Raw genomic sequence first — 17350 nt, forward strand, 5'->3', positions numbered from 1 at the left:
TGGATTCAACGTTTTGTTGAAGTTGGTATCTACATAAGCAACCTGTGCTTTCATTATGAAGAATATTATAAGCTATATGTTTTCAACAGACCTATAGTTTCAGGTGTTTTTTTTTTTTAATTTTCTATATTTTCAGAATCTTAACAATCTGATTGTGTGTAATTATGAAGGTGGGCCGATTACCATTATTTCTACTTCAAAGTTTAAATAACATGGTCAAAACCTCCATGCTCAATGAAGGCTATTTTTAAGAAACCTGCAGCTATACCATTGGATGGTACGAAAATTTCCATTCCCAACTTATAATTTTATCTATCAAGATGAAAATTGGGAAGATACAAATCATTGAAAACTGTATCAGTTCTGTTAGTAGAATACTGAATACAATTTACTCCAATTGATAGTTGTTTAATAAGTTGTTTAATAGCTGTTTATTATAAGTGATGCACTGAGTACTGAGTTTTCATAGGCTCCAACTAATAAAAACCACCATTGAAGCTCTCATTAAAACATCTCATGTTGATTTGTGAAATTTTATTAAAATGTCACAAGGATGGGCTACAAAAGTTTTTTTTTATTGACTTAAATCTGAAGTTCAGCCTATCGAATAAGATTTTTTCATAGTTGAGTAGCCTATAATTCTAATTTTGTTGAAAGATGATAATAATGTGTTCAAATTGTTCTCAGTTTTAGACTTGATGCAACAAGACATGGACTTCATGGTCTACAGCTACTGGATGACCACAGTTGTCACAACCAGCAGCTCCCTCATCTTCGCTGCAGCCTCTGCAGTCTTCGCTGTCATAAATACAGCAACAACGCCCATTGGCACATTCACTGGAGTTCCTGGATTGTACCTATGGAATCTTCTCACAAGTAAGAAGCGATTTATTTCATTTTCCATTGGAAGTGGATAAAAACTTTCATCAATATCATCTTCTTACGTACAAGGATTAGGCTATTGCTTGTTCCGACTTACTAACAGCTTCTTGTTATTTGAGCTTCAGTCAACTCACATTTCATACATAATTATTATTATAATACATAGATTAGTTATTGACATATCTTACGTGGCCTTCCAATTCATCTTTTGCCTTCTGGTCTATAATTTAATACCTGTAGAGGAAACCTTTCAGCAAACATCCTCTTGATATATTCCTTCCATTGAATCCGTTACAGTTTCTGTAACTTTTCATTGAAATTGTAAATTCCCAGCTCTGCTCGGATATCTTCATTACTAAAATGATTTCTCCGATCACATCTCTCAGTTCTGCGTGGAATCGCTTGCAGCATCTATTCTATAAAATGTAATTATATAGTATCCCTCCATGCTTTCTTTTCTAAGATCCTATTAATATTGCCACCTACTGCTTAAATTTTTTTCAATTTTCTTTCCAATGTTCAAGTCTTCTTGATAATTGATATTGAATCCTAAACGTGTGTATTAAGATATTGATCACAAATTGTAAATGCCATAATTTTGGTTCTCTCAATTGAAACTTTTGAATTATATTCCTTCCATATTTCATTTACATATTTTATAAAGAGTATAGACTGATTTTTGGACTTTGAAGTTATGGACTGATAATAAATATTATTATTATTATATATAAATTATTATTTAATTATGTGTAGATAAATAAATAATAAATGAATGTTTCAACAGAATTTTGTGAAATTCTCACTACTGTCCCGCAGAATCCACCATGGAAAATGTATATGGATGTATATGTATAATGTATATGTAAATGTGTATGGATGACGTTTTCATCAAAGTGGACCAAGAACCGTTTTTTGTACTTCAAAGTTGTAATAGCGCGACAGAGTTTGAATGACATGGCTAAAAATAATGACGAAACTCCATGGAGGCTATTTTTGAGTAACCAGCAGTTTAATCATCCTAGTTTTGTTCGGTAACATAATTGTATAATTTTGAACTGAGCTGCAATACATCAATTCAACAAGAGATTCAATTGAATTGAATAGCTCACTTCAAAAATCCACTTAGCTCATTTTATTATTTATTTGAAAATAAGGAAAAACTATGTACTGTATTATACATTTCACCTTTGGGTATGGTATTCTAAATACAATTGTATTGAAAGCCTTATTCCAGTACAATAGGTAACGACGTTCAGTTATACTACTCAAATATTTTACCGTGTAACTGATATTGAAAATTCTGGAAGTTTTATTTGAAAATCCAGGAGAGCGGAATAGTAGTGAAAATGCTGCTCAAATAGAGAAAAATTATTCCTCTTTTAAAGGCAGGAAATTTTCTCACTATATAGAACGGATCCAACCGATTGTTAGGTTTCAAACATTGAATTCTAGAAACAGAAGATTTGTTTGTTTTGCAGACATATCGCAACTCAATAAATAAAATTTCATCCCTCCACAATTGAATTCGGCTGCTGTTTCGTTCAAATTTCCAGCTTCTCGCAACAAAGTTTCCTTTGAGTGGCGTTCTGCTTTTTACTTTTTCTTTTTTCTTTCTTCTTTCGCTGGAGTGTGTTGATTCTATTTGTCTGCTCCTCTTCGCCTTGATATTCGGCTCACATTTCTGTATCATGGACGCTTTCTTCTTCTCACTTTGAACCGCATTTCTTTTGCACGTCTTATGTGGTCTCCCAATTCCGCCTCACTGAGTTTTGATCTCCACAGAATGTGAATCGTAGTAGTGTGAACGTCTTATTCCATGATTGATCCGATCTCTATTTGATGGAAACTGTTAGGCCTATTCATCAGAAAGTGGAAATTGTTCTCAAAAATCAATACTATTTCATAATTTCTAGGTACTTTCTTGAAAAACTATAATATTTTTAAATTATAGAAATATACTCGATTTAGTATAGATTTCTTGTGCATTAGGATATCGTCATACATCTCAGATGTAAGACTACAAAATTGAGTTATAAAATATTTGAAAGCGAAGAATTGTTAAATCAGGGGTTGTTACCTGTAATATCAAAATTATTAAAATAAAGACAATACAACAATAGCCTACTATAAAATATTCATTACTCACCCTTAAATGGGTTTTTGACTGTCACTAATCCATAGCCTACAATAATAATAAAGTGCAGCAGTCAACCGCTCTGAATGGAAATTAACTATGCCATTAATAATTTAATAAAAGGATTAGCGATTTCAAAACTGATGGGATAAATGATTCCCAATAATATAATTTTAGTCTCTGAGAGAGAATAAAAAACTGTCTGGAAAAGACATTATTGAATCAGGTCAATAAATAATTAAGCTCAGAAAACATGTCTGTACTCTACAGAAGATAAAAGCGGTCTCTTGTTCAGGTCTCCAAGTCGACCGAATCAGGCTCAAAAATAGGTATCAGGGCTGGTAATGTAGCCAAAAGAAAATTACCAAATTACAAAGGACATGGTGGGGACGACAATAATTTCCCTCAATAGAACAAGAAAGGAATACAACTAACAAAGACAGAATACAGGAAAATTCCCTCGATCAAAGTAGAAGACTCAGCAATAGAATGGACGTTCAACTGATTTTTTATGATGATTTTGTGTTTACAACAATTCTAAGTACTCTAGGAAAACGTTTGAAAACAATAGAGGAAATATCAGAATTTAATTACCTAATGTGCGGAATGACATCATGAAACTACTCTGATACCGTGAGAAAATCACAACATTAATCCAGCACTCTAATAAAATTTTATCTTGTAAAAGTTATAATTTCGAAAAAATAAATAAATTTTGGCACAACCTACTGCTTCAATTTTTTTCTATTTTCTTTCCAATATTCAAGTCTTCTCGATAATTGATATTGAATCCTAAACGTGTGTATTGTGATATTGATCACAAATTGTAAATGCCATAATTTTGGTTCTCTCAATTGAAACTTTTGAATTATATTCCTTCCATATTTCATTTACATATTTTATAAAGAGTGTGGACTGATTTTTGGACTTTGAAGTTATGGACTGATAAATAAATATTATTATTATTATATATAAATTATTATTTAATTATGTATAGATAAATAAATGTTTCAACAGAATTTTGTGAAATGCTCACTACTGTCTCGCAGAATCCACCATGGAAAATGTATATGGATGTATATGTATAATGTATATGTAAATGTGTATGGATGACGTTTTCATCAAAGTGGACCAAGAACCGTTTTTTGTACTTCAAAGTTGTAATAGCGCGACAGAGTTTGAATGACATGGCTAAAAATAATGACGAAACTCCATGGATGCTATTTTTGAGTAACCAGCAGTTTAATCATCCTAGTTTTGTTCGGTAACATAATTGTATAATTTTGAACTGAGCTGCAATACATCAATTCAACAAGAGATTCAATTGAATTGAATAGCTCACTTCAAAAATCCACTTAGCTCATTTTATTATTTATTTGAAAATAAGGAAAAACTATGTACTGTATTATACATTTCACCTTTGGGTATGGTATTCTAAATACAATCGTATTGAAAGCCTTATTCCAGTACAATAGGTAACGACGTTCAGTTATACTACTCAAATATTTTACCGTGTAACTGATATTGAAAATTCTGGAAGTTTTATTTGAAAATCCAGGAGAGCGGAATAGTAGTGAAAATGCTGCTCAAATAGAGAAAAATTATTCCTCTTTTAAAGGCAGGAAATTTTCTCACTATATAGAACGGATCCAACCGATTGTTAGGTTTCAAACATTGAATTCTAGAAACAGAAGATTTGTTTGTTTTGCAGACATATCGCAACTCAATAAATAAAATTTCATCCCTCCACAATTGAATTCGGCTGCTGTTTCGTTCAAATTTCCAGCTTCTCGCAACAAAGTTTCCTTTGAGTGGCGTTCTGCTTTTTACTTTTTCTTTTTTCTTTCTTCTTTCGCTGGAGTGTGTTGATTCTATTTGTCTGCTCCTCTTCGCCTTGATATTCGGCTCACATTTCTGTATCATGGACGCTTTCTTCTTCTCACTTTGAACCGCATTTCTTTTGCACGTCTTATGTGGTCTCCCAATTCCGCCTCACTGAGTTTTGATCTCCACAGAATGTGAATCGTAGTAGTGTGAACGTCTTATTCCATGATTGATCCGATCTCTATTTGATGGAAACTGTTAGGCCTATTCATCAGAAAGTGGAAATTGTTCTCAAAAATCAATACTATTTCATAATTTCTAGGTACTTTCTTGAAAAACTATAATATTTTTAAATTATAGAAATATGACCTTATTTGTGAGATTCGTTACAAAAATAATAACGAGTAACATTGCCAGATATAATTATGTCACCGCATTTTCGTCCCAAGGATAACTTTACTATACATATTTATATTAAAATATAACATATTCTTATACAACTAAACTGTATTATACTTTTCGTTATTGAAAAATGAAATATTGTGTACTGTAGCATCTCGTTGAAGACTGGCTAAGAATAAACTTTTTACTGATGATATTTTTGAAAGGTTTTCGATCAGAATACTATCAAGTTATCAAAATAGAAAAATTCCTCAAGATTTTTTTTCTGATTATTAGTTTTCGAGACATATTGTTTGCATTATATAGAATATTATTCAGAATATAGATATTTAGAATTATAAGCTTTAATGTATGTACTATTCATCTTATTGTATTGTAATTCTGGTTATCTATGATCATTATTTTTATTTTCAATTTCAAACTTATTTTCTATTGTTTATTTTATTGTTGTCATGGAGGGAAAATGAATCACCGATCTGTTGCTTCCATACATTTTTTGTATGAATAAATAAATATGAGCGACTATGTTTATTTTTTCAAACAGATCACTTTAAACAGGTAAAGAAATTTGAAAAGGATCAGTTTGAAAAAATTAACTTTGGGCGCTCACATCTCAAAAAGTAATAATCGGAAAAAAATGTTTCAGAGTTTTTATTTTATTTTGATAACTTGGAAGAACTCTGAAAGCCGGTCGCACAGCCTTAACCGACCATGGCAGGCACGGAAGATACTTCTCATTGAAATCTATTTTATTGAGACTAAATTTCTCTTTGATATTTCTGTTACAGTTGTTCTGCAAATGTTTGCAGTGAGCTTCTGGATATTGCAATTCACGAAAAAGTTACAGAAGAATGTGATGAGTTTAGAGGATCAAGCCAATCTATGGACATCTGATGGCAGGGCGGCTTATGGCCACTCGTTTTGGTAACTATCAATTTACACTTCCAATTATCGACAAATTGCTCAATTTTCCTCTTACGATAACACAGGAAAAAATAAATCAGGAAATTAACACAACCTACCTACCTATTGTAATAATGTAATCACCAACATTTTTGAGTGCCATCATAAAGGATGAGTATCCAAATATTGATGATTGACATTTATAACTTTCCACCGTGGTGTAAATCAATCTCCTGTTCACTAGTCATATCAGGCTCACAGTGATTGAGACAAGAAAATATATATTCAAAATTTGAAAGGATTATTCCTACAATACCAAGTATTGTTTTACCTAGTACTCATACGAATACTCAACCTCAGAGAAGGGAAATACAATCACAATTATATTTAATATGAAAATGCTTTCCAATTATTGTTTAAAATACCATTAACAAAATAATAGAAAATGCAATATTGCTTCCCCTCTGTGCTCATACTGTAATCATACCGGTAGGCCTACTGTTGTACTCAATTCAAAATTTGTTTTTTCTTCTATCTTATTAACGAACAGAAACGTTACAGTCATGTACAAAATTGAAAGTCACAAAAAGTACAATGTAAGATAGATATGGTCATATTCAAGTGAATTAAATATGGAATTTCTAGATAATATGATACAGATTTTAATGAGAATGAGTGGAAGGTAAAATGCAATATTTCAGCTCTAAGGACCTCTGGAAGTCGAAAGATTTTCAGAAGTTGGAGGTCGTATTTCTTAGTCCATTCACACTTGCCTCACATACTAAACTATGCCGTACAGATAAAACAATAGAGACTCATCAAGTTGACTTATTTCTATTCTCCCCTGGTGATGGAGTGTCTCTTATTGTAGAGTGTACCCTGCTGCTGCTAAATCTCAACAGTCCTATTCAGAGATCTTCAAATAACTTTATCTTAGGCATTACCTACTTCCCTTGCGTTTGTTTGAATCTTTGACACTTTTTCCTTGAATTTTGTGAGTTTTGTAATTCAGCTTTACATTAGGTTTAAACGAAATACAATGTATAAAGCATGATAATTTAGACATTCACAGTCTGAATGAGCAATTATTTCATTCCTTCAAGTTTTAACAACGAGAAAATTCATGAATGCCTTTGAATTATCAACATTTCCATTAAAAAAAAGTGCTATTGATAAATGACTACGGTACTGCACATAATACCAATGTACTACCTATTTGTAAAAACATATTGCGTTATTAATGAATAGTATTTAAAATATTTTTGTTTTATCTACAAATGATCGTATTTATAATAAAGTTTATATTACAATGTGAATTGATAATAAGAGATGAATCACCTACATAGTGGTGAGTTGGGTGAGTTATGCCATCGATAAATGATTTTGATTAACTTTATATGAGTAGGTATCAGTGATAATATCACACAAATGGTCGCCCTTCCAGCATGAGTATCAGACGCATTGTCGATACGCCAATCCTATGGCCATTGTCGATTACCCATTGGAAGTTTTCACACCGATACTTCGCTAACACAACAGGACAGAATTTATTCTGATGGACAGTATTAGAGGAGGTTGTGACTTACAACTGCGCAAGGTCTACTGTTCACAGATCTACTAGCATAATATTCGTAAAACTTTGTTATAGATGATGAATCAAGTTTTTATTGTAATCAGGATTCATGGATACTAAGTTATATATGATGTCAATAGTTGAATTTAGATTCCCTCGTTTTCAAGCAGGTAACGGCATTAGAATACGTAAAACAATAATTATTTATTAATTATTATCCATCTTTTGCACTAAGAATCAGAATAACATAAATTTTCATCATGTGAGCAGTTGGGCACGGAATCTCAAACATTCTATAATAAAATAACACAGCACGTGAAGTACTTTGTTGTTCACCATTGCAAGAAAAGTAAATAGATTCATATTGAGTGAAAAATAATGTCACCACCTATTATTACGATAAACCACTATGAATTAATTAATATACAATTTATAGTTTGAAAATATTTTCAGCACCTGCATGTGTTGATGAGTCTATTTGAATGTTGCAGGTTTGTAGTGTCAGCCGTGATCGTGCACGTGATCAACCTGACTTTCATCTACTTTGGAACGAGCGACTCGCGTGAGAAAAAGACTTCGGTGCCAGTGACGGAGGAGAAGAGCAATGGAGCTATCATGCTCTACTGACAACATTCTTGCCACTTGCCATTACAACTCCCTTATGAACATTGACATTTGTGATAGTGTACAGTCAAGATACTACGGAATGTGTCAACTTAATATATTGTGTAATTCGACCAAAATTGTAAATATAGATTAAACCAGATTGACTCCACACTAATTCACAATTTTCATATTCTTTCAACCCAACAATCTTGAAGTCCTAGAGGTAAAATATTTTAGTCATACAAATTACAAAGATGTATAGGCTAACTTACAATAATCCTTCAAGTCATACATTATTTACTTCCAGGCGGAGAAGATTCACTACGAGGAATGCAAGATTCTATTTGAGATATTCAATATTCCCTTTGAAGAATACAATATACCTTTTCCTACAGATACCTTGAAAAGTGTCCATCTCTGCAATGATTGCAGGCCGCAAAGAATCACTTTTCCGCACTAGTGCGCAAAGTGAGTACTTTGCGTACTCCAGATTTGCAGCATGACAATGCAAAATAGTTGGAAGGTTAATGGAGCACCAGTGCAGCAAAATCAAAATTATGTTGGTAACTGCACTCTTAGTGAGGCCCACGTTATAATGGCAGTGGAGAACAGTGTTGCCTTGCCATTATGTGCCTTGATTATAGTCATTTCAATGCTTACATAACATAAACCCCCTTCAAGCAGTCAGATAAATTTTCAATTGAATTACTAATCATTATAATTCAATTATTATTATTCAATTTTAAATAAATTAAGGTTTTTATTATTAATAAAATTACACAGAAAAATATTTGATGGATTTCAGGGAATTTTACCCATAATTACCCACTTTTCATATTGAATGGTAACTGTAGGAAAATTTAATGTGAATACGTGCGCAAAGTTCGTTTGCTGCACTCAAGAAACCATTCCGCCCTCGCCTACGGCTCGGGCGTAAACGTTTCTTTCGGTGCAGCAAACTGTCACTTTGGGCACTAGTTGCACAAATAACTATTTCAAAACATTTGAGATGTTGACCATGATAACGTAGTAATGCATGCTTTAGGAACATTCACAAAAATAAGACTTTTGATAACTTTACTTGTTTCTAGCCACATTGATGATGACAAAATATGGAGACAAAACTTAATATGGAAAAAGTAAATTTCGACAAACCTAAAAAGTATTACCAATTTTGGAAAACTCGAGTTTCGTTGCTTATGGTTAAGCCTGAAGTTTCCTGTTTTTTTATATCATTTGTGGAATTAAAAAATTGTCTCATCTTAATAATAGAGAATTTACCCATGTCTAAATCAATTGTTGAACCCAATTCTATATCTCATTTCTAAATCAAGTTTCAACACAAATTACTGATCATTTTTGTCGTAGCCAGGTTTTAAACTATTTATTATATTTTTTCAATGCCATTTCAGTGATTACCAGCTTTGAGCAAAGATGTAGAGAAACTTACGATAACCTAACACAAAGGAAGGAGGTTCTAAATCAGTAACACATTCAAGTGCCTATATATACACACACATGTATATGAAAACAATTTATTGATTTTTCTTACAAAATATACATTCAGTCTTGAAAAACAGGCACCAAAGAACATTATAAATAATAAATTATGATGGTAATGATCTCTATTACAAAATTACAAAATATAAATAACTAAATAGAAAGTACTTGACCAACTACAATTCTACGAAGGGAAGTACCAAATTAATATTCTTATTGAATGATCAGAGCTATTCTTCAATTGAATGAATGTTCTCTGTTCCTTTCAAATAGGGTTATTGCACAGATAAGTTCAGCACCTTGGGATCAGAAGAAAAATTGCTATGGTATCTCAATTTCAATTGGAAATTGTATCCAATCGCAAGAATTCACTACATCTTGAATAATTTATAGGACAGCCTAAGAACTTGGGACAAATATATATTGCAAAAGTCAATTAAATATATATAGCAAAAATGGAGAAAGCAATAGACCTATAGGAAATCTGAGTTACAATTATTTAAAAAACTCAATACTACGTCTCAACAAATTTATGTACGCTGCTACTGATCTTTTATTGACTACTATAGTATGGGTTGCATTCTAAAAATGAACTTTGAAGAGAACATCAAAGCTAATTTTTTCTAATGAAACAATTGAAATTGTTTCGAATTTTCAGTTGAGAAAACAAATACTTCCCAATAACATTAGGATAAGAGATGAAGTCACATAATAATGACATAAATGCCAATGGAAATATGTTAGAATTCAAGTTCAACATCCAATCTCTTTGTATATTCATCAGTCTGCTATTTTTAGTTCGATTGATTAGTAGACAGACAAAGAATAAAGTAAACAGGAACTATTTATTCAATAAGATTGTCAAATTGAATTGAGAAACCAATTACAAATACCAATAAGGGCAATAACTTTGTATATTCTACAGATTCTAACTCCAGAAAATTTACTTTTAAACATTACCTTACATTTTTAAGCCAATTTATATGCGAGAGTGGTAACAAGATAAATTAAAATAATTTTGTTGCATTTTTTGTTCAAATATGTGGATTTGATATGTAAAAACGGATATAAGTTTTTACAGGAAAAATTTTCTCATTACTAAAGAAGATTCATTAGTGTATGTAGTAAATAGACAAATAATGAGGCAATATGGAATCTTTGAAGCAACCAGACAGAAAATAATGTTAGAAATGGGAAATAATATTATTAAGATGAATTTAAGAAAGCCTAGTGAACTTAAAGCTAACTGATAAATTCTCTAGATCAGTCAGACTAATAAAATGAAGAATTTTAGTTTTTAAATATTCAATAGACTGGATTAAAAAATAGAATAAGTTGTGATGGATGAAGATGATTTCCGAATCAAATGATTGTGGGCCAAGCCTATCAAAGACTATTATATTCTCTTTGGTCGTTACAATTTTTTTTCCTAATTTTTTTTTTTTCAATTTTTCTTGTAGTTTTATGTAATAGTAGAAAATTGTATAAGTGGTATTTACAATTTTTTGTCTCATTTTCAATTTTTCGTCTGGTTTTCAGGAAGTCCTTATATGATGAAATGAAAATTGAAAAACAGTACAACAGGAGAAACAATAACTCTGCATGTGAATGGAAGGACAGATTAGAAGAATATCGATAAAAAAGTTATTTCTTAGGAAATTGGAACAGCTTGATTGTGGGCACTAAAAACTCGAAAATGAAGTATTAGTGATAACTTATGAACAAAAACTACTATTGCATAGTATGACTTATTTGAGTGGCTAAAAGATATTTATTTACAATCAATATAGACTCCTAGTAATAGAATGAGTTCATGTTTTGGGTAGGCATTGAAAATTCAGTAAATATAGAAGATATAAAAATAGAAATTATAATCATAAGGAAGGAAGTTTTCATAGAAGCTAATGAAGATTCGAAATGTTGAAGTATTTCATAGAATTATGAATTGAAAAATATACAAACGAAACCTAGATGACATGAGGAAGACTAAATGATAAATACAGGGAAGGTTCTATCTACATTATAAAATAAGAAAATATATAACATTAACAGTAATATGAACAAAAGTGAAAGTCAAACTGCATTTCAAGTCCCGATTCATTAGTATCACCATTTATTGGGCAATGTACAATGTTTATTCCTAATTTCGCTTCGAAAAAACACTTTCAAGTAACATTGGATTCAATTTATATTTTATCTGGAGTCATAGTTCAACAATCAGTCTTAATCATTGTCGCCTACTGATAGAGAGAGGAAAATTTATAACTGTTCCATTGTATGAATAAATCATCTTTGAATTGAGGTAATTATGAAGAAAAATTGAAGCTTTATCGTTGCAGCTATGCCCAATAATCAAAAGCATGATGTTGAAACATGATTCAACAAAATTTATGTAAATATAACTCATTATCTTTGGGATGAAATGATCCGCGTTTATGGTTCATTGATCGACATATCGATGATAACTCTTTCACAATAATAATTTCACAAGATGTATTCGAGTAATCAGTTTCAGGCAACGAGCTTGAAAAAGTAATGTTGATAAGCATAGAAAAATGTTGACAAATAAGTTTTTTTGTGATGAACCGTAGATTCAAATGCAGTTTGGAATTCACTCAACAATGACAAAAAAATTAAAGCTATTGCCTTTTCTCTAGTTTGGTATCGGTTGGTATCGTTTTGAAGCCGATGAAGGAGGTGATAAGGATGCAAGCGAGAAGGAAGATCATGCCGTTAGGGAGGCTGGTTGAAACAACGGAGAGGACGAACATAGCAGCAGCCAGTTGCAACGCCACTAGACCCACCATCAGGTACACAGACACAACCAACATCAGCGATCTCAACTGTAATTGCAAATTACAAATTTGTGTAGTGACAAATTCAAACTATGGGAAGCAGCACAATAGTAAGTGACAAGACAAAATCAACACAAACCAGAGCATTTAAACAAATCTCAAAGGATGACGTAAATTAAAAATTTCGATTAACTCGATATTGATTTTTTGATGTTATTGATAACTGGTACAATATGAATACATTGCTATGTATTATATTGGAATGGGAATAGTTAGTTTTGTAATTCTTGACACCACACAAGTTTTGAAAGGTTGGATAGAATTATCTTATCTGAAGATTTATATTTGATAATGCATCAGAGGAAATCATTTTGCTATTCAAATGTCATGATTCCTGCTCATGAAATACAACTACAGATGGAAATTAATGAGAAATTGTATTTATCCAAATGCTACCTAATTATTAATGAATAATTATTTTCAAACGAAAATCCAAAATGGGTTCTGCTATCCAGAGATTGACAGTTTGGTGTAAGGTTAAGCACACCTGACTAGTAATTAGGAGGTACCTGGTTCGATTTCCTGGCTGGAAAATAATTTTTGGATTGTAGCTCAAATCGAATTTTCTTTTAGCTGTTTACCCTGTTGTCAATATTTGCAGTAGCAGAAGTCTTCGGGGTGATTTACAACATTTAATATGGATTTTCGTTTAATAATAATTATAAAATAAAATTAATTGGACTTTTTGAAAACTAATAAAAAAAAAACTGAAGTGCACTGATCATGTACAGAACTGCATGTTTGACTCTTGGAGTTTCAGATATTTCTAGCTTTATATGAATATATTATTCTGGTTGCTTATTTTCTGAACATCGATACATGCTAATCATGCTATTTGCACTTTAAAGGTTCCTTCAAAGGTAGACAAAAGACTTGGGTCTGATATATTATGTCAGCCGGACTGAAGGCTGATTTCTCATGAGTGGGCCAAATCAAGATATCAACACAGAAATAAGCTTAATTTATTATACCATATTACATATTTCGACATATACGTTTTTCCATCCATCAACTGAGCTGGGGAATATATAATTTTATATTATGGGCTATTGAAAGATGGTTTCATGGTTTGATTAAATCATTAGAGATTGGACCTCAGTCCTGTTGACGAATCATACTGGAGGCCGACCTCTACGAATGGCCTTCAACCAATTTTCAATGGAACCAAATACGCTTATTCTAGTAATCCTGAATATGAAAGCCATTCAAAAGCAATCCAAAATGATTTCAAATATTGTCATTGTATTTGATAGTTCTAATACATTATTTATTGAATATTGATCTATCTCACCTGTTCATGAGTGAAAGACAGAGCTTGAGTGAAAACAGTTCTTGAATTGTAGATCCAGGTGACTAGTTGGCCTCCGGACCCCCGGCGACAGAGGTAGGACGGAAACTGTCTTATCCTATCCAGAGATCCGGAGCGGAGAAGCATGTTGGGCTGGAATGACGACAGTCTGTTTTTCATCAGCTTGCTTGGTTGGGCAGCTGCTGGAAAAGACAAACGTTTTCAAAAATAATTAATCTTCTCAATTATAATATGAAAAGTCTAACAGGATACTTGTGAAGTTCAAGCAAAATCTAGTAAGAATATGCCATTGAGCTTTAGAAGTGCAGCAATATGCCATTGAGCTTTAGAAGTGCAGCAATATGCCATTGAGCTTTAGAAGTGCATCCTACTTCAATAAAAACTTTACTACTACTGACAAATAATACGAACCTAACAGGTGGATCGTTATTATTTTAAGAAAACTTTCATGTGAATTGCAGAGCCTGAGTGAGTAGTTCTTGACTTTTCAAAAACTTTTACTCGCTACATTTCATTCATTCTGAATTTACCCTTTTCAAGCCACAACCCACGGATAGAATCCTCTCAATCTTGACTCTCTCTTACTTTATGGGTTAGAGAGAATCTGGTGTAGAATACAATGTAAAATTTCGATTTGTAAATCTGTTCCGAAAAAATAGCCTATCTACAACTTATTACTTGCAAAATAGAAACTCTTATTACTCAGAACTTATAGAAATTGTTGCTGTTCAATTCGGAGTCCACTAAATTGGAAAAGAGATACCGTATTGCAATGAAATTATTACATTCAAGAATATTATACATCTATTTCAATGCCAGATTTTTCACATTGTACATCATAGTAATTTGGCAATGAGTAAGCTTAGTTATATTTTCTTGAACCGAACAAATTCGATTGAGAGATTCATAAATGTCTTAGTTTTGGACTGAGGGAGAATACAATTCGTAGCACACCCAAACAAATATTTTTAGGTATATAGTGTGTAATGTGAACAGTTTGAACAACTATATAATTTATATCAGAAATACATGAATTCATGATGCTGTGTTGGAAGGTACAGATTTTCTCTGCACTAAGTAGTAATTTTCTCTTGACATTAGCAAACTAGGTACTGATACATTAAGGTCGTCCATTCATGAGAAATAATTCCATTTCAATCATAAATTATTATTATTATTCCATGTAGAGATATTATCCCTAACTAATCTTGGAATACTTAAATAAAATAATATTTATTCCCAGAAATTACATAATTTTACTTTTGAACGATTAGAAAGTATGGGTAGGTAATTTCAAAATTTATAATTCATTGTATAGAACTGTGTATTAACTTATAAGTAGCTTGGAATAGTAGTGTAACCAAAGATGTCGATGAACTATCTATATCTAATTATATAATTTTTCATTTATATACAGGCTTAACAATGATATCATTATTATTCAACAATACGGTCGTAGAAATAATATAGAAATCTTTGGACTTGAAGAAAATCAGGATGAGAATGTTTATGAGCTAGTGACAAAAACTGTTGAAAAAATTGTACCTGAGTTTGTGATAGGAGATATTGATATTGCGCACCGTTTACCGACTAGAAATAAGAAACAAAATAATTCTATCATTGTCGTTCTGAAAAGTAGGAATTTGAAGGAAAAAATTGTAAGTTCTGCTCGAAAGGGCCCTAAAATTAAGCAATCTCAGATAATTTCCTCCTGTTCTAAGAATGATCAATTGGTGTTTGTATCTGAAAATCTTTCCGCCTATTTCAAAAACCTAAAGTGGCTGACCAAGCAGCAAGCTGTTAAGCATGGATACAAATATGTATGGTACAGAAATGGAAAGATTCTAGTTCGTAAGAATGAAAAGGAGCCTGTCATTGAGATATTGAGGGATAATGACCTCACTAAAATCGTTTGAATTATTTCAGAAGCATTGTTCAGATATGCATTTTCATTTTTGATTCGTGCCAATGTTTGATCATGAAGGAGACGAATCCGTTCATGATTTGTTTACTCAAAATTTTGCAAATGAATTGAATCCAGACTCAGATTCATTTGTTAAAGAGAGTATTTTCCATGATGTTACTGAGCTCGAATTGTTTGTACCTCTTTCTTCTTCTTTAGGGACCAATAGACATAATATGAATGGTGTCAAATCCAACTTCAATTCACTTACTCTCAATATTAGAAAAATCCAGTTGCACTTTGATGAATTCATACTAGCTTATGATAAATTTATTCAATCACTTGACTTGATATTTTTTACAGAAGTACAAACTAAATCTTACCTGATGGATCATTTCAAAATTGAGGGTTTCAATAAGCATTTCTGGTTGCGAGAAAATAGAGGTGGTGGTGGTGTTTGTATGTTTCTAAGAAATTGTTTTATTTTTGAAAGGATAGATTATAATTTTGTTACTTTTGAAAATGTTCAAGGATTTATACGTTCTAGTATTAATGCAAATTTCAAAACTTATTTCTTGGGTATTTATCGCCCTCCTAATTTATCTAAGTCTAATTTTATCAAAGAGCTCAATGAAAATATTAATAAAGTACCCATTGATTGTAAATTCTTGTTGTCAGGTGATATCAACCTCAATTTGAATGAGGATAGGTCTTCTATTATAAAAGAATACTTAGATACGCTCTATTCCATGGGATTTGTTAGAGGTATTTGGAGTAATACAAGAGAGGTTTTCCTGCAGGGAGTACCGGTTAGATCTTGTTTAGATCATTATTTTGTTCGATGGATGAAGTATGATGAACCAATCTATACTGGTGTAGTAAAAAGTAGAATAAGTGATCATTTTTCTGTTTTATGTTCATGTCCAATAGATCAAAATCTTAGTGTGAATTCAACTATTGGGAGTGATTATAAATATATTTACTTAAAAAATAGAATAAATCGTTACCTCAGCGATATTGATGTTAATAGCATTTTAAGTTTGAATAGCTGTGATGAGCTCTATAATGAGTTATGCCGAGTCTATGACTTGGGATATGAAAAATCAAAAATCAAAGTTAAAAACAAATCTCAAGTTAAACTTAAAAAGAATTGGATGACTCTAGAGTTGCATAGGAGATTGAAAGAAAGGGATAATTTGTATAGACACTCTGGTACACCAGAGGGCTTGGAAGCATATAAGAAATATCGTAACAAATTAAATAAAGATATTAAAAAGGCAAAGTGTAATTTTCTAAAAAATGAATTTGAGACAAACATTAATAGCATAAAAAATACTTGGTCATTAATCAACGTTGCCATGGGTAGACAAGAAAAGTTGTCAGTTGATGATAATATAATGAAACACATAGTGGTTGGTGATAGGCAGGTTGAGGAGGTTGTGGACCATTTCTGCAGTGA

The 17350-nt window shown here is 31.8% G+C and overlaps 2 protein-coding genes across 2 annotated transcripts in view; one reads left to right on the plus strand and one right to left on the minus strand.

Moving 5' to 3' along the window:
• The window catches only part of LOC111050640 (clarin-3), a 75089-nt gene extending 66590 nt beyond the window's left edge, over positions 1-8499 (plus strand). The window contains exons 4-6 of the mRNA XM_022336990.2: positions 688-876; positions 6031-6166; positions 8210-8499. Coding sequence (XP_022192682.1) covers positions 688-876; positions 6031-6166; positions 8210-8345 — 461 coding nt within the window. The 3' untranslated portion in view covers positions 8346-8499. The remainder of the gene's footprint in view (positions 1-687; positions 877-6030; positions 6167-8209) is intronic.
• Positions 8500-9823: 1324 nt separating this feature from the next.
• Positions 9824-14306, minus strand: LOC111062310. The gene is made up of 2 exons (XM_039420854.1): positions 13971-14306; positions 9824-12667 (listed from the first exon to the last, which is right to left on the minus strand). The coding sequence occupies exons 1-2, from the start codon at positions 14145-14147 to the stop codon at positions 12464-12466; spliced, it is 381 nt and encodes a 126-aa protein (XP_039276788.1). The 5' UTR covers positions 14148-14306; the 3' UTR covers positions 9824-12463.
• Positions 14307-17350: the final 3044 nt, after the last annotated feature.

The sequence above is a fragment of the Nilaparvata lugens genome, chromosome 1, assembly GCF_014356525.2.
Source record: "Nilaparvata lugens isolate BPH chromosome 1, ASM1435652v1, whole genome shotgun sequence".
Lineage (NCBI taxonomy): Eukaryota > Metazoa > Arthropoda > Insecta > Hemiptera > Delphacidae > Nilaparvata > Nilaparvata lugens.